Here is a 19,284-nt window from a genome sequence, read left to right as displayed (position 1 = left end):
TCACATCTATTCATATATGGAAAGCACGAATTGGACTCAGCAGTTCGAAAGGTAAATGTGTGTGTGTGTGTGTGTGTGTGTGTGTGTGTGTGTGTGTGTGTGTAGATATATATTTCAGGATAAAAAGAATAGAGGAAGATGGAAGAGTTAATGTGGATATAAGAAAAACTGAGAAACATGGAGAACAAAGGAATAGGAAAGAAATCTCAAGAAAGACAGCATGATTACAGGAAACAGGACTGATGGAACAGGAGCTTAGCAGCCTATGGTATTCAACATAGGTCATCAGTACACACTAACCTACTTAAGGATCATAAAGAATCAGGCCTTACAAACAAGATAAATCATCCCAAGCCATATGTTTCTTAGCTACAGAATCAGAGATGGTGGGTCATTAAAAAAAATTCTAAACCATGAAAATAAAGATGGTCTATAGTATAAAGTTTTATTCTATAAAATGAATAGGACTAGGGATATGGTTCAATGGTAGAGCTGGTATGACATGCATGAAGCCCTGGATTGGATGAAGGATAAAACACTGTGAAGTGGGTACTGTCAATGGGCCCTGCTAAGGTATGCCACTACGAGAACACACCACATGCAGCAGAGTTAGTGCAAGATGTTTGTTGGGAGAGGGGGGATGAGGATGATGAAAGAGAAAAAGGCTGTCTCAGATTGCGGACATGAGAGAGACAGGCAAGCAGACAGACAGACAGACAGAACAGGCAAGAGGGCAAAAATAGAGAACTGTGACTGACTGACTGACACTTTTAAGGGGTGCACAGGTTGCATCAATGAGCCAGCTTGGCAGGAACTAACATTGGCATCATCAGCATCACAAACAGTAACAATAACACCAACATAGTGACAGGAACAATTAGAAGGGGTTACTAATATGTAGTGATGCACATTTTTGTTGTTCAAACACCCTGGCAGACATTTTTACCTGCATTGCTTTATCCCTTCCATGGCTGCACTTGAGTTGCACTATTACCACTTTTATGGAAGACACATTTATTACTCTTGTGACCTACATGAGAGAGCAACATGTAACTCATTGCAGGAAGCCTGGGAAATAAAGCTTGGTAGGGTTTCAAGAGTCATAGGCCATCACAGGGCTGTGCAATTTTCCCCCAGCAAACAAATTACTCCCTTTCAAGACTACAGGGACATTAGTAACACATGCCTACACTGTAATTAGACATGGGAAGTGGATCACTTCAGAGATGCAAGTCTGCATGTAGCATGTGGTGTAAAAGATTATTAGATTTGCTGCTCTCGTGTCTTTTCCTTTCAGTTTGAGGCCGACAGACGTGCTTTAATCATCACTCTGAACTCATTTGGCACTGAATTGAGCAAAGAAGACAGAGAGACCCTCTTCCCCACCTGTGGCAAGCTCTATCCTGAGGGGCTGCGTTTGTTAGCTCAAGCTGAAGACTTTGAGCAGATGAAGAGAGTAGCAGATAATTATGGAGTAAGTGATTTCACCAGCACCCTGAGTGCCTTGCATTTCTTCAGCACAGGCCCTTTAGAAGCTCACACATCCATTCAGACACCTCATCCAAAGTGATATCCAGATGGCAGCAAGCAGTGCCTCTCGCTGTAATTATGCCTCCCAGAGAAACACTTCAAGTTTCCAGTCCAAGCTGGTGCCTTTTAAGAGTCCTGCCAAGAAAGCCCTGGTTTAAATCTCCCAGGAGTGGTTATCTGAGCACGTCTTGAAGTACCTTATAATGCAACTTCCCCAAGAGACTGCAGCAATTTCCTAGAAGTGAGAGTTCATGTCAAAGTTGCATAAAACAGCCTGACCTCAATGTTCCTTTCAAGTACCCACTGGGGAAACAGAGTCAGAACAGAACACAAGACTACATGAGCAGGGACTATATAAGAATATGGAATACGTGTGGGTTTTCGCAATCCCTTTGCTGAGTGGCAGAAACGGGGAGAGGAAGAGAACCGCTCTCTTGCTTTTCCTTCTCCTGCTCTCCTCAGCACTATAAGACAGGCTGGAGTTCCTCACACATGCCTATTCCTCTCACCCAGACCCACTTCCTCAGCTTTGCGGGTAGTCACGTGTATATCCTGCAGTTCACTTCCTCAGTTTAAGAATGACCCTGGTGTTTCCTTGTGGGTTTCTGAATCCTTCCAGTAAAACAGTCAGCAAACAGTAGACATAAACCTCCTTAGTATTTCATCTATAATTGTGGGCAACGCTTTAGTATAATGTTAAAATTGGAGCTTCTCCCGAGTTTTCCACTCTTTCTGCACTTGAGATTCCATGACGTGTATCAGTTGCCATCTCAAGGAACTCACAAACCTATACTGATCAAACTGTAAGAGTTCACTGAGTTCAATGTTTTTATGTGTGAAAATGACAATGTATATTGAGAAAAACATAGCTTTTTCCCAGTGCTTGTAGTCCATTCAGCCCACAAGTGAGAAAGTGAGAACTTTATTCACCTCTTTGGTTGTTTGGATTTAGGGAGAGGGGGAATAAGAGGTGTCAGAAAGTGAAAGCCTTGACCAAAAGCATTCAGTACAAATTTTCTTTAAAGCACACACACACACACACACACACACACACACACACACACACATACACACACACTACCAATATCTATATTGCTAAGAAAATGTGTTTCTATGCATTTGTAAGAAATGAAATAGCCTTTACATTTAAACTCCTGTCTTTGTTTTTCAGATTTACAAGCCTTTGTTTGAGGCTGTAGGTGGCAGTGGGGGAAAGACATTGGAAGATGTGTTCTATGAGCGAGAGGTATGGCAGAAGTGGAAATGTTATGGTTTAGATGCTTTTGTTGTTTTTATCATGGCTTTTAAATGTTTTCTCACTTGGAGTTTCTTTTTATACTTCATCAGGACAATTGATGCTTTTCAGTTAACACTATGCATTATCACTTCCTTAGAGGGTTAGAGCCTTGCAGCTCATATATAGTTTCCCATAAATATTCCCGGATAGAATGTATGTTTAGTGGAAGCTTTAGAAGTGACTTTTCCATAGTTAGTAGCTCCAAAAGGAAAGCAAGAATGTCCTCACAGATATTAACTCCTCTCAGTTTAGTTCTTCTCATGCCCTAATCCATGTCACCTGTAGGAAGCATTTATATATAGTTAAAATGCAGGCACAACTGTACCTACTTGGGAATTAGTCATATGGCAATGCAGAGCCTAGATTATTCCCTTTCCCTAAAAAATGCAGATTACTTAATCACTTGTAGTCAAGTCCTTAGCTACTGTACTATTTTATAAAGAAAATTTTTATTTTTTCCCAATCAACTTGGTTTCCATAAATCTAGAGAATTTTTCTAGTATATTCACTTGATGGCCCACCTATGCCTACCTGATTGAAATTAATAAAGAACCAGACTTCAGAGTTGGGATGTCACTGTGTGCATCTTGGGAACTTTTTCTATACCTAGACTTTGGGCATTTTCCAACAGCCCACTTTCATAGAAAGAAATAGAAACAAGACAAATAATCCAACATATTAGAGTTTTTTGGGTTTTTTTTGTTTTTTTGTTTGTTTGTTTTTTTTTGTTTTTCGTGACAGGGTTTCTCTGTGTAGCTTTGCGCCTTTCCTGGAACTCACTTGGTAGCCCAGGCTGGCCTCGAACTCACAGAGATCCGCCTGGCTCTGCCTCCCGAGTGCTGGGATTAAAGGCGTGTGCCACCACCACCCAACCATATTAGAGATCTTTAAAAATTACACAGTCTGTACCAGTACCACAAAGGGGCCATCAAGGAATCTGCTCTTCTCAGGAAAAATGAGTGTCTGTTGTACAGAACAGGGGTGGCCTCCACTTCTCACTGTGTTGCTTAGGGTTTGCAGAGCAGCAGGATGGACCACCTACCTCTTCTGCTTTCTTTCCATCATAATATCATAATGGAGCAAAGTGAAAAAACTGTTCAATTTGCAACTTTATTCTGGTCTTCAGGAATTTCATTTTCTTTTGCTTACTTAATTTTGTAGAACAAAGCAATGCAGTTGCATGGACTGTAGTTACAGAGCACCTAAAAATAAAGCTCACAATGTCAGACTGAATTCAGAACACTGTCACACTGCCCTGAGAGGCAGACAACCTTAAACATCTCTTCAGATTTTTTAAAGTAGTGTCCAAGAAGGAATACTTTACCTAAATTAGGTTAGCCCACCAACTGAAAGCCAGATATATAATACTGCAAAGTTAACATACATTCCCCAAACATACCTTTCTTGCTTGCAGTGCTAGGAAGCAAAGCTTATCTTGTTAGTCCATAAATTTACTTTTTAAGTTGATACCTTCTACATTTGTCCATGTGACACTTCCTTAAGATGTGTTAAGTTACCTCTGTTCCCACTATTGGTCTAACTTACACTTAAGAACAAATGAGCACCATAGAAACAGAAAACATTTCTAGCTTGTGTGTTACTTCATAAATGTAGTATGTTGTAGACCAGCTGATGGTCCATGTCATCTTTTTCCTTCCTTAGGTGCAAATGAATGTGCTGGCATTCAACAGGCAATTCCACTATGGTGTGTTTTATGCATATGTAAAGTTGAAGGAGCAAGAGATGAGAAATATCGTGTGGATAGCAGAATGCATCTCACAGAGACATCGAACTAAAATCAACAGTTACATTCCGATTTTATAAGCCAGTGATGAGGCCCCAAATGTAGAAACTTATGCCTGTTGAAAGGAAGTTATTGAGGGAGGAAAAGGGATTGTGTCTTACATTATCTAGATTATACAACAGTAAGTCTTACCTATCTCCTCTCCATGAATTGCACGTCCCCTGGAAGTCTAGTAAACTGAACTTAAAACAAAATATTCTCTTTTTATTTTCAGCAAACCTGAATCATTTTTGCACATTTATGTCTCGTTGCTCACTGACCTTACACAGTCATTTTAATTGACCCTGTAGTATTTTTCCTACTCTCATTTAGTTATGTTAAAATTCTATCTAAATGGGTATTTCACTCTTCCTTTTTGATTCTTCTCCCCAAACTCAAACACTGAGTGCCTGATCTACTTTTTAACTGAAGGTTCCCCTCCTTGTAGTCACAAAACTGCAAAGCTGTGTGTAGCCAACATATACCACATTTGGTGAATAACATTATCTTCTTTTCCCCCCAAGACACTTGAATTAGTAAGCCTGAAAAAGACAGAGTTCCAAGATGATAGAGTTGCTAAATTTGCTAATATATATATATATATATATATATATATATATATATATATATAGAGAGAGAGAGAGAGAGAGAGAGAGACAGAGACAGAGACAGAGACAGAGACAGAGGCAGACAGAGAAGCAGAGAGATAAGCAAAATATATGGATATCTATACCTGTGGTCTGTCACACTGTTTTCAAGAGGAAAATTCCACAAATTATATTTTGTTCCTTTAGAAGAAAAAAGTCACAGATTTAGTATGGTTGCTTCATAAAACCTGGAACCAGTGGAGAGGGCTGCTCAGAAAAGTAAAATAGTAAAATATGTCCCCAATCTTTTCTCTAAATAGCAAGAGTGTTCTTAAATATAGTCTGTATTTGCTATGCTTCAAGAATTAAATATGCTCAGTCAACAAGACAACTCGGCCAGTAAGGGAGCATGCTGTCTACCTACCTGAGTTCAATCCCTGGGAGCTCACATGGTAGAAGGTAACTCGGTACTACAAGATTGTCTCTAACCTTTATATATTCAACACACGCACACACACACACACACACACACACACACACACACACACACACGAAACAATTGTAAAAATAAAATAAAATAAACATGCTGAGCTAATTTGAACCTTCTTTGTATAAGCATACTTAACAAAGTATATAAACGTACTGTCTAGAATAGCATGCATTAACTAAGGAGCACAATATTTTTCTGTAGAAAAATCATCTATAAGTATAAGGAAAAATAATGATTTGTTGAACTAAGAAGAAAGCCAAGTTGCCTACTTCCTGACTGCAGGTGCAATGTATCCAGCTGCTTCACGCTTATGTCACCATACCTTCTCAACCATGGTGGACTGTACTTTCAAACTGTAAGCCAAATAAACCCTTCCCTCTCTAAGTTGTTTCATTGGGTATTTTGCAACAGCAACACAATGAAGTAACTAATATAGAAAATTAATACTGAAGTGGCTATGATAAGCTTTATTATGTGATTCATGGGCCTTTAAAGTTGGTTTGTGGGAGAAATAGATTTGGGAAGTTATGGATGCATCTCACAGAGACATCGAACTAAAATCAACAGTTACATTCCAATTTCATAAGCCAGTGATGAGGCGTCAAATGCAGAAACTTATGCCTGTTGAAAAGAAGTTATTAAGGAAGGAAAAGGGATTGTGTCTTACATTATCTAGATTATACAAAATCAGTCATATCTATCTCCTCTCCATGAGTCTCTCCTCTAGAACAGCCCCAGAATATTCTAAGCAGCACTTAATAGGCCATTCTGATATGAGTTTGAAAAAACAGAATGCTCAGAGAAATCCAGACTGTAGAGTCCTCATCTCACGTGGTTTCTAATGAGTACTTGGCTAGAAGTCATTCATGTGGATATTGTTTTAAGGAATCTGGCTCTATTCTGCCTGTGTCATAAAAATGTGACAGAAGCTGAATTCAAAGGGACTTGACTGTTCGCTTGGTAGGAGAAATTTCAGGAAAGTACAACATTCAGACCATGTCATGGTTACTACTCATTGCTCTTATCAGGGTCTACAATGAGAGAAAGCAACAAGAACAGAAAGACATGAAAACATGCATTCAGGGTAAAAAGGAGTATGAACAAACTGGAAATTACAGACAAGATAGGTGTAGACAACACAGCTATATTTGCTAAAAAGAGTAGCACCATTAAAGGGAGCCCTCTTGCTCTACACTAGGACAATTAAAAAGGTGCCCTGAGGGCAAGATCCAAATGGTCAAAGGATCCCATCTGTGAAAATTAAAGTTAATTTGAAAGGAATATGTTTGGCTGAGAATTCCAGGAGAACTGAAGGGACTCTATGCTCAAACCAATTCCCTGGGGAACTGTTTGGGTTCTCTTGTTGTTGTTTTTGGTTTTTTGTTTCTCAGGATCAATCTCAAAGGTACAGAGATACTGGTGCAAAAGTGGGCCAGAGATTGCCAGGCAGGATACTTCATAAGCTAGCAGAAATCAGTTTGCATGCATGAAATATATAAAAGTGATAGAGCCAGGGATTCTTGCACCAATGATCTAGAAATCTACTGAGGCCAAGCAAAACTTTGCAGGGTTGCATTCCCCTACAAGGAGGTTCTGAGGGACAATTGTGTGAAAGGAAGGTAAAGGTGAGGTTTTAATGGGGTCACTAGAATGTTATAGATTCAAGGATTATGGGATATCTGCTGAAGAAAGCTATAGACACAAAGTGCAACCAGTCAGAGATCATAGGTGCTGGAGACAGCAGAACGGGAGAGGCAGGGATGCCAAAGGCCATTGGAGCCCAAATTATTCTATCATGAGCCTCAGATGCTGGATATGGGGAAACAGTGGTTGGCATTTTCCCTTCTGAATTTCAGCATTTCTTTTATATACTTCTGTTCTTCATTTTTGAAATGGAAACATTTATTCCATGCCATTAGATACTGGACATATGTAACTTGATTGTTTTATTTTGTAGGGCTTACAATTAGTAGATTGTCTTGAGTCTTGAGAAGAGAGTGAACCATAGCAAACAAGAAGACAAGAATTTATTTCCTGTTCTAAGCGAGGGATTTTGGTTGGCTGCATAGGCTTTTTATTTCCATCTTTGTGCTTGTTTTAAGACAGTCTTGATATGGCGCCATGGCTTGCCCTTGATCTCCATGCCTTCGGATCCTAGTATTCAGATTACAAACGTATGCCACTACAACTGATGTAGTCTGTTTTTGGAGCTGTCACCTTTACCATTCTTCTCCCTGTGCTGCTGCCAACACTTCATTAACCTCTCGGTTTCCCTCTCTGTCATCTGCTGCACCTCACCTTGCAGTAGTGCAGTCTAGTGAATTCCACCCTCAGATTCCTTTCAATCAGCAGCCAGCCCTACCTTCTGATTCATACCTTCTGCAGACTACTCACACCCTGTCTCTCCTCGCTCCTTTTAGCATTGCCATCATGACTTTACAAGACCTCCTTCCAACTATCTGTGGTCAGAAACCTGTTAGGACTAAAATGAGGTTTAGCAGTTGTGCATGTAAAGATATTTACTGAACATCGAAAAAGAAACACCATCATATAATGTGTTCTGGTGCTTCAGGGTTGCACAACAATGAATGAGGCAGTAGAGGAGGCCTGAATCTGGGGAAGCTTGACTTAAGGATGGTGTTTTTGGCAAGGGAGGCATTTGTTTTGTTTTGTTTTTGTTTTGTTTTTGTTTTGGTTTTGGTTTTTGTTTTGGTTTTGGTTTTGGTTTTGGTTTTTTTCGAGACAGGGTTTCTCTATGTAGCTTTGAGCCTTTCCTGGAACTCACTCTGTAGACCAGGCTGGCCTCGAACTCACAGAGATCCACCTGCCTCTGCCTCCCAAGTGCTGAGATTAAAGGCGTGCGCCACCACTGCCCAAATGGAGGTATTTGGTTGGCCATTCTAAAGCAACCAGGCTAATGTGCCCCATCTCACCGGCTGCTCAGCACAGTGGCAGTGTAAGATGACATGGAGAACAAGAGAAACCTTTGGTCAGTGATGACTGCATGCTAATCAGCTCTGAAGGCTTCTTTAATATTAACACTTGGGATTACCACTTTGAAATGTTTTAGATCCACAGAAAAGAAAGACATGGGATGCATTGGACTATAGTTCAGCTGTAGTTATCTGTTTGGCTTTGTTACTTTCAACCAAAACTCTCCTTATTATGAGAATCATATTATGATTTATTTTTAGTCATTTTTTTCTCCACACACACATTGCTAGGAAGTATATATGATCTTATCAGAGGACATCATTTTAAGTGATTTCATCCTTTATACTTTACAACAGTTGAGTCCAGGACTTTCAATGTCATTTTGGATGATAACATTGTCATAAAACATATCTTCTATATACACAAAAAGAAAACACAAAACTTACACTAAGGGACAAATCTTCTTTCCTAAATCATTTCTTCTTCACATCTCATTATTTCATCTGGGCTCTCATCAGTTATTTCCCACCTGCTTTTCTGTCCTCAGTCACCTTGTGATGTAATTTCCAGTTTCTACCACTGACTAAGGGTTTGACTGCTAACTGAAGTCCAACTCACTAGAAAGTGGATCAGTGAGGATGATGCCTGGATGCCTACACTAGGGAAAGTGAATTGGAACTGTTTTTATAAAGGAAAGAGAATAAGTAAGAAGGTCCATGTGAGACCACTATGGGCACTAGTACCTTACAAAGGAGATGCTCCTCAGACAATGATGAGTCTACCAGATTCACAAGTACCATTTAATACCTGTAATCACTGACCACATGGGAAGCAAAGTAGGAACTCCTCAATAATAGCTGACTTCGGCACCTGAAAGATTAGTTGTCCTAGTGGTTAGTTACAAACTGTAGCATGCATGTACCTTTCTTATAAACAATAACATGCACATGGCTTTCTTACAAAACAGCACAAGATTTATAAACAATAACATGACTGTAGCAGAGCCACTAATACTACTCCTAATCTTCAGCCGTGAAAGTCATCATTAACATCTATTTTGTCAGTGCTGGGAATTGATATTATATGCTAGACATATGCTCTACCACTGAGCTACACACCTTTCTTACCCTTTTGAGCAGTAATTTCACATTTTCAGTAATTTATACATTTCTATTTTGTAAAGGGCATGGGGTCCTCATGCCCATAGATAGCACTAGGGAATGTTTAACATTTAGACTTGTCTCCATGGAAAAGATGTGCATACCTTTTCCACCTAGAAGGCTGGGAGTGGATGTAGTTAATAGGTAATCTGCTATATGTAGGGCCAGGCCACGCCAAAATCCAGAAACTATTAAGTTTATTTCATACTCTTCCTCCCTGTACCTTTATCTTGAGCATTGCTTCTCAGTCAATAGAGCCCAAGCTTAGGGGGTGTGTCACATGTACTTTGTAGCTTGGTGAACTCTACCTCTATACTATCTGTATGACTGAGACCACACAACATCCTAGGTCCTTAAGCTATAGAACTCATCTTTATGGAAGAGGTCACATGTGCTTTGCAAAAGAGTTTTGATATAGTCATGCCTTAAACTTTCTTGTGCACATGGGGTTGGGATAATTGTCACTAGGAAGCTTTTCTCCAAAATTGTGCTGTACTTCAACATGTCTAAAATAAACTGCCTGGCCTCAGACTCTAAAAGTTAGAACCAACAAGGACTAACTAAGTAGTATTGAACTGGATTCCCTTCTTGCCTCTTGCAGATCATTACGCTGCTGGCCATGGTGTTTACAGAGACCCCCCCCCGCCCCCCCTCCACTATTTGCTTTTGTAGGTTTTCTAAAACTAAAGCATTCAATTATCCAAAGTGAACTTGGCTATTAATGCATGACTCACCATGTATTATGCTGTCTGCTTTACATTTGGGGTTGTTTGAATTTAGACTTTAAAACGATTTTGTTTTTTAAGAGAGGTTACTAATGTCTTTTGGGTTATCTCTGTAATATCATCACGAACTTTTAAAAATTAAGAAAGTTTAGGAGGCCAGGCCTCTGTCCGTTAGGTCACTGGGCAAAAGATATTTTAAAAAGAGAAAGGAAGCAGAGCTGAGGGTTTGCAGAGTTTTGTTTCATTTTGGATTTTATCTGTTGCTTTGTTTTGTCTTGGTATGGCCGTGCAGGAGAGCAAACTAGCTTTGTGCGTGTGAGGCAAGCGCTGCACCACTGAGCTGTATCCACAGTCAGACTTTAGTAACGTTCATGATAGATTTTTAATTCATTAGCATATTTCACAATATTTGAAGAGACCTGGAAGACAAAGGACCATGACTCTCACTCCAACAGTCTAGATCCTCTGATTTACTCTGATGGTATGATATCTGTAGTACATGCTGAATAAATCATTCAGAGCCTCAGAAACCTGTTATGAGAAGAAAAATGTGGGGAGGGCAGAGGAAAGGACAAAATCATGTACATAAATATAAAGTGTGTGCTTTAAGGAATCAACACTACAGTTTACGCCCTGTGCTGGGTGTAATTTGTGAGATATTAGCCTTACATTAGCAATGAACATTTTAACATCAGTCCTTAGAATAAATTTAATAATTTGGATTCACGTGTAGTTTAGGAATCTGATGACAACTAAGACATAGTCTCTTAGAATAATGAATATCTTCTTTATAGCCACAAATTTTTGCCTAAAATCTTTGACCTGTTTATGCACTCTAGGGTACAAAACTCAATTGCAGAGGCTGAAGAAGGAAGAAAAATCTCACTTTAGGAAGAAGTGGATGGAAAGGATTTTAGTTGTAAAACCGTCGGCCTGTGAGAGAGCTCAGCAGGTACAAGGGCGAGTTCAATGCCCAGGCCCCACTCGGTAGGGAGAGAGCAGGCTCCACAAGCTGTCCTTCGACTTCCATGATTGCACCGTGGCGTTTGTAACCCCCACCCACCCAAAAGTACATCAAATGCAAGCACTCCATATACTCTTCTTAACCGAGGGTAAGATGCTCTTATCTACTGAGCACTCCGTATACTCTTCTTAACCGAGGGTAAGATGCTCTTATCTACTGAGCACTCCGTATACTCTTCTTAACCGAGGGTAAGATGCTCTTATCTACTGAGCACTCCGTATACTCTTCTTAACCGAGGGTAAGATGCTCTTATCTACTGAGCACTCCGTATACTCTTCTTAACCGAGGGTAAGATGCTCTTATCTACTGAGCACTCCGTATACTCTTCTTAACCGAGGGTAAGATGCTCTTATCTACTGAGCAGAGCAAGCAGGCTTCAAGGAGGAAACCCCTGTGGAGGTGGAAAAGTACTCCACACCTGGCCAACAAAGTGAAGCACGTCAGTCAGGAAGAGGGCGGAGGGTGGAGGTCACAACCGTTTTGAGCTCAAACTAAATTGAAATTATGATTCAAAGTACCTGTAACTTAAAATTGATGTATACACTGGTCCTGGTTTTGGCAAGAATAACAATGAAATTTTGTGAATTGGTTAAGATAAATGCTCATAAGAGATATTTCCTGAAGCTTATCTCTAGAACTGAATAATAAAGTGGGTAAAATTACTTTCAGGGCTTTATTGTCGGTAGAAAAAGAAAGTTGCTTTCCCCTACTGCCTCGTTTTAACCTAGAGATGAAGCAGTTCCATCTTACAGTCATCTATTTGCTTAAAGCTGAGCAAAATGTGTCAAGTGGGAGAGTAGGACACGGTCTGGTCAGACACGGGACCTCCTCAATAAACACTAGAAATCTAGGAAAAGCAGTTAGAAACTTCAGTCCATCTATTTCCAGAGGGCAGCATAAGCCTCCGTGTTGAGGAAGTGGCCTCTGCTGTTCTGGGTGAGGCCACTTTCAGGAAAGACTGCAGAGACAGTAATTGGTTCAAATCGGTAGCAGCTGGACACTGCTGACCCCGCCTGAGCCCCACAGAGAGGCTGAACTAAACACAGGAGTGGTTTGAAAATGTGGAAACTCAGCAGGAAGGAAAAAAAGGAAAGCCTCTGTAAAAACAAAACAGAAAGCAGAGCTCAGTTCAGAAGAAACCTCAGCAGAGCATGACTCAAAAAACAACAAGAACAAAAACTCCAGCTCAGATCCGTGAGAATTGCCCACTTAAAGAGATAGTTTAAGAAAAGTAGGCAAAAATCTATCTCATTGATGTCAAATGAAAAGCATTAATCTCTTTTAAGTCAACTTAACACTTTAATAATTTCCCCCTTTTCCTTTTTCTTACAGTTTTGGGCTTTTCCTACGTATTTATCCACCAGGCTATAATTATTACAGTGTAAGCACTTTATGTAATTAGGGAAGAATATACTCGGAACAAGAAAATAAAGGCTACCTTTAAATGTAACTCAAGGGCACTGTCAGAGCAAGCAGACTCAGCCTCTGAGGAAGTCAGTGTCAAGGCTGTGGCTCAGCATCAAAGGGCCCCTGAAAGCAAGGACTTGAGCACTCTGCTGGGCTTGAAAGACTCACCTCAGATCCAAAACCCTAACAGAAAGTCATTTCCACCTCTGTGGATACGGTTATAGACACAACAGAACAGCACTCTCTTCAAATAGAAAGTGTCTACTTACTGCATAAACTGATATAAATTGAGAGGTTTTCTTTTTAGACAAAAAAAAAAAAAAGTGAAAACAGCCCCATTAACTTTTAGGAATCAAGTAATACTGTCAAGTGTAAGCCCAGATCCAGAATTTAAGAAAAGGGCTTTTTAAATATTCATTAAAAAAACAGTAATGGAAAATACATGACACATTTATTTTTAAATCCAGAGTATTTCAGCTGTTGTGTCAAAGCACACAGCTGTTCCTCCTGTGGGTTGCAGGGTGCAGAGATGTTCATCTTGCAGCCCTCAGGATGCTATTGCCTTTAGTATCCACCAACCTGAATTACCTTCTCTGTCCACCCGAGAGTGCTGGACCAATGTATCATTTTATTCATATGCAATGATGTGGAAAACATCCAAGCCATTTCAACCAAGAAAGATAAGAAATTAATAACAAGGCTTTCTCCCAAGAGATTGATATCAGGACCAGCAGAGGCCATTTTTATGTTCTTATTATACCCTTTGTGGACTTCAAAACACTCGTCCTTCACAATGTGTTTGCACATTCTTGAGATTAGCATTCATCACATTATCTGTATCAAAATGAGGCACTCTTTGTCTTATAGCAAAAATCAAACTAAAAACCAACAAAATATCTCCATGAGTAAATTAACATACATGATTTCATCTTAAAAATGATTTATTAGCTGGGAAGTGATGGCACACACCTTTAAGCCAGCACTTGGGAGGCAGAAGCAGGCAGATCTCTGAGTTCAAGGCTGGTCTGGTCTAAAGAATGAGTTCCATGACAACCAGAGCTACACAGAAAAATCCTGTCTCAAAAAAAAAAAAGATTTATTTATTTTTACTTCATGTGTATGGGTATTTTTACATGCATGCTTGTGCACCATGTGCGTGCAGTGCCTCTACAAACCAGAAGAAGGCATTAGATCCTCCTGAACTGGAGTTACACACAGTTGTAAGCTGCCATGTGGGCGCTCAGAAATGAAGCCAGGTCCTCTGAAAGAAAAACAAGTGCGCTTAACCACTGAGCCATCTCCCCATGCCCAATATACATGATAGCTTAATGTTTCTATTATCCACCAGTATGCTCCCATGGTCATATCTTGAACTAACAAACTTAGTATACTACTCCCAGTATCTTTTGTTTCTTTATTCAATATAGCTTGCAAAAAACCACTTTATTTCCTCATTACTATCTTTCATAACAAAAATCAAGAAATAAGTTGTGTAATTGAATTAGGATGCTGGAATATAGGCACAAATGGATGTTTAGAAATGTAGAGAACATCTCACTTAACAATGCTCAACTTAGAATTTTCACCTTTTGCCCTACTTAAGTATTATTGGAATAGTTTAAAAATACATTTCCATTTTTTCTAGAACTTCAGTTGTTTATTCCACCTGACTTTGAAAAATTGATTGCAGAAAATGAAATACAGTTGTCTAAGTAATATAGTATACAAAAATAACATCTTGATTTCTGAGAAAATGCACTTCTCTGCAGTTCCTGAGTAGATCCAAATTATGCTACTCTAGGCATCAGTGTTTACTCAGGGGTTTAGCTGAAGGCTTTGAAAACAGTATGTTCTAAACCTCTGCCATCATTTGTGTCCCACATCAAGGCTGCAATGATTCCGACTCCTCTCACCTGGCATTTTCCTTGCATGTTTGCTTTTCTGATTTATTTACCACCACTAAGCTGCATTTTCTATAAAGACCTGGGACATATGTTACTTGTTGTTATTGAATAGCTACTCGAAGTCAGACAACCCAAGGCCACCATTATGCTAAACTTGGGTTATTTATAGAAACCCATAGATTCACAGTTGGTTTTACCTCCTACATAGGAACATAGTCAAGAAACACAGAACTGGCTACTGGCCTGATTCAACTCTTCTCTTCTCATTCAAACTCTCTGTTCACAGTGGGACAGAGTGGAACAAGAAAAGTCAGGCTCCCCTTCCCTTTCCTGTCTTTACATTGCAAGTAAAGTCCACAGACCTGAATAAAGCCTCTCTCTCTACTGAACTTCAACCAGTGAGCAGGATTCAATGACAACAGCATGATAAAATACAATCATCAGTCAGAAATATGAGAGTAGCAAAGGAAAATAATTAGCCTATAGTCTCAATTGTGCGTTCTAGTTCAAGGTGCCCTAACTTACCACATTGGTAGCACGGAGTCATTGATGGCTCCTTGCTCCATTACCCCACAGCCACAGCACTTCCCTTTGGTTCAAAGTTTTTAAATGTGTATAAATTCTACATGAGAACAGCACTTCTGCTCATCCATGTGGTCAAGACTATGAACCAGATGGATGGGCTCACTACAGTTGTGGCAATCTTTCCTTTCTCTTGAGTTCTTTGTAGTCCTTGACAATATGACTGCCTCTACCACATTTAAAGCAGGCATCTTCCAAAGGATCACAGTCCTTGGCAAAATGACCAGCTATCACTGCAATAAGAGTGTTCTGGAAGAGAAGAGAAAGTAATGTGGAAAGCTCTGCTATGGTTTTTCATTCCATAACTCAAACCTCCATGAATAGGGCATTCCCTAGCTCACTAGCAAGATCATTTACATTGGAAGTTCTTGTAGCTTACTGATTATGACTGCAGTCGGAACTTCTGAATGACCTATCCAAATGGCCTGCAGCATTGGAGAGTCAGATACAGTACCAAGGAAGGAGTTATTTCCCATCTTTATGAGTGATATGCAATCAGGAAAAAACAGAGTTGGGGGCTAGAGTATGTCTCAATGGTAAAACCCACACCTAGTCTACACGAGATCCTGGGTTTGATCTCCAGCACAGCAAAAAAAAAAAAAAAAAAAAAAAAAAGAAAAGAAAAAAGAAAGGAAGCCATAAACCAAATTTTGAATTTTGGCATTCTCTCAGGCAGGGTGATAACTTCTCATGATGCCAGACAAGGTACAGAACTAGAGCTCCCAGTCAGCATTGTCAACAGCCAACACTCTACAGGAATTGTGGCTAAGCCACATTGTTCAGATACATTTTGCTTTGTAGTATTTTCAATTTAAGATTGGTTGAATGGGACATAATACCATTAGAAGCTGACGAGTGTCTTTAGGATATCATAGCTAGAAACGATAGTACACTGGGGTAATTTGACAGCCATTGGAGTATTTAATATGACCTGAAAAAAGATCCCTGTGAAATAAGTTGAAGCTGGTCACCTGGATGATTGTCTCTGGGAGTCTTTAAGAGTGTGATTCTCTAGCTGAAGAGAGTCAGGATGAGAATCCTGATTGGAAGGTAGTAGAACTTTTTGTAATATAATGTGTTTTGTTTTTTGTTTTTTTTGGTTATACTTTTATCCTGGGTATTTATACAAAATACCTTTTTAAAAATTCATATAAAAACTTAACTAGTATGGTCAAAGCTTCATATGTTATAGTGGAAACCAAACTCCTGCCTTCTAGAAGAGCAGTTAGTATTCTTAACTACTGAGCCATCTCTCCCACCCCATAGGGAATACAATGTTAAAGAAAACTGACTTTCTTTCTCCTAGCACCTATCAACTACCAGTAATTCTCAACCAGTTATAGTTCCCATGCTAGACAGACAGACAGACATACAGACAGAGAGTTAAAATGGAGTAACCCTTTAGCTGTGTACAGTGGCATATATCTTTAATCCTAGAACTTGGGAGGCAGAGGCAGGTAGATCCCTGGGTTTGAGGCCAGCCTGTCTACAAAGGAAATTTCAGGACAGCTAGGGCTACACAGAGAAACCCTGTCTTGAAAAATAAAATATAAAAACAAAAAACATGAAAGAAAAGAAAAAGAAAAAAAAAGACAGAGAATGAAGTTGCCCTATAACTGGGCAACAAGACCCCTACTAAACACCACAGGCTAACAGATGAAAATCCCAGTGCTGGAAATGGGTTGCCTACTTCAGAGACATCAGCCAATGAGGATTCCCAGACTTTGCAGACTATTATCAATGCTTATTGGTTATCCAGAATATGATAGTAAGACCCTACTGCTAAAGACACCACATATTTGAATCATAGAACATGGACGAATCAAGCTAGTACTGACCAGGAAGCTTCATCACTATTGGCTAGCTTCCATCATATCCTTGAGATATGATATCCCTTCACAGGGGCCATGCCTATCCAGGATTCCCATGCTGCCACCCAGGACCATGGTGACATCTGGCCCAGACTGCTGCTGGGGGCCAAGTCTGGGTTCATGGCCCTGCTGTAGCTCTGAGTTCATGTCCATGGCTCCTGTTGCCACCAAGGGCTATGCAGAGGTATGCTGTCCAGGCCAACACCTGAGGCCATGTTGGTCTAAGAGGGTCAGGCTACCACTGGGGCCATACAGACCTGGGTGGCCTGTACTGAGGTGTTGTCCAGGCCCTAACTGCAGCCATAGGCCATGTCTGGGTCCAGGGCTTAACTGCAGCCAGGGTCTATATCGATGTCCGTGGCTTCTGTTACCACCAAAAGCAGAAAGGATAGGGTTGCACAGAGTTGGCTGCAGCATTAGGGAGAACTGGCCTTGCCCCTCACCAACTGCACCACTCTGGAGAGCAGTCCCCCCTTCCTCCCTCCCTCCTCACAACCTGTGGCAGGTGGGAGAGCTGGTCCTGAGGTCATGAGAATGGGAGAATTGGCACTGCCTGCCGTTGGCAGCAGCATTCAGGAGAGCAGGCCCTGTACCTCAGCTAACCCTGTTGTACAGTACAGCTGACCCTGTTGGCAGGGGCACAGATGAGCCAGGCTTGGGGGCGTGAGAGCAGGAGAGCTGTCCCTGCCCCCTCCTTCACATGCCATGGGGTAGCAAGGATAAGGGAAATATGCCCCCCCCCCAAACCACCCCTTGCTACCTTGGACAGAAGGAGAGCTGACTTCAGGAGCATGAGAACCAACCTCAGCAATCCAGAGAGGGGGCCCTACACCTCACCTGGGAAAAATGGTGGAGCTGGCCCTATGTGGTGGCCCTAATTACTCAAGGTCAGAGAATCTGAGCTTGCTTTACCCAGCAGAGCTGCATAATGGAATGATTTGGTCAGGGGCGTAGTTACCACGTGTTTTGAAGGGTCTACACTTGGGTGTACATTGTGCTTTGATCTTGAAATTGGGAGGTCTTTTGCCTCTCCCCTTGACATTATACAAGAACCCCTTTGGAATAAACCTCAAGGTGACTGGCTTTTGACCCAGGGCCCTCCTGAAGCTATCCTATGTCTCTGCCTTTCTTATCATCTCTTTCTATCTTTCTATCTATCATTTCCTCATTCTCTCATCTCCCCAAGAACCCTTCGACAGGTCGGAGCTGGACTCCGACAGACTGGACCACCACAGTCCTGGTGGTGTGAGTGTGATGAGCGGGACCTGAGGGTGTGAGAGCAGGAGAACTGGCCTGCTCCTTGCTGTCTGCTGCACTTGGTGAGCTAGCCAAGGCAGTGCTGGAGAGCTTGCCTGGGTGGTGACAATAAGGAAAAGCTAGCAGACTGACCAACCCAGCTACCACTCAGGCTCAGATCCAGGACTTTGAGGAAGCCTACCCCAACATCCACCTGATCTGTGAGCTGCTGGAGTATGTGAAGGGGCTGGACCTGCAGATCAAAAGCTGCAGGATCTCCATGACACAAGGCATGACACATGACATAGGATATCGAAGAGGAGTCCCAGTGAGAACGAGAAGGTGTAGCAAAAGCCAGACCAATGACTCATTGCAATGAGCACTTACAAGTAAAGATGTATAGACTAAGGGAATATTGTGTGACTCACTATGCCACACTATGGCTTCCATGCCGAGATTTCTTTCTAATTTGTTCATTTTGTTTTCTCATTTTGGTTTTTTGGTTTTATTTTTAAATTTTGGGTTTTTGCTTGAGGGGGGTGGAATTGCAAGAGCAAAGGGCAGAAGCAAGGGGACAGAGAGATGGGTGGGATCTGGATGTATGATATGAAATCCACAAAAATCAATAAAAAAATTTTTAAAGGTAACTAAGACAGGAGCCAAACCAACACTTCTTTTGTTCTGTTGTCAGTCAGGTCTCCAAGAGCGGTTACTGTTGGGAACCCATATTGGCTCCTTTAATGCTTCCTCCACT

General features: G+C 40.9%; 1 protein-coding gene across 2 annotated transcripts in view; it reads left to right on the top strand.

Annotated features, from left to right (window-relative positions):
• Positions 1–6,082, top strand: part of Atp6v0d2 (ATPase H+ transporting V0 subunit d2) — a 73,824-nt gene extending 67,742 nt beyond the window's left edge. For both annotated transcript variants that reach the window (XM_059255660.1, XM_059255659.1), the window contains exons 6-8: positions 1,298–1,474; positions 2,702–2,776; positions 4,490–6,082. In XM_059255660.1, coding sequence (XP_059111643.1) covers positions 1,298–1,474; positions 2,702–2,776; positions 4,490–4,651 — 414 coding nt within the window. In that variant the 3' untranslated portion in view covers positions 4,652–6,082. The remainder of the gene's footprint in view (positions 1–1,297; positions 1,475–2,701; positions 2,777–4,489) is intronic.
• Positions 6,083–19,284: the final 13,202 nt, after the last annotated feature.

This window comes from Peromyscus eremicus, chromosome 2, assembly GCF_949786415.1.
Source record: "Peromyscus eremicus chromosome 2, PerEre_H2_v1, whole genome shotgun sequence".
Taxonomy (NCBI): Eukaryota; Metazoa; Chordata; class Mammalia; order Rodentia; family Cricetidae; genus Peromyscus; species Peromyscus eremicus.
The sequence above is the reverse complement of the archived record's forward strand: the minus strand, read 5'-3'. Positions and strand labels throughout refer to the sequence as shown.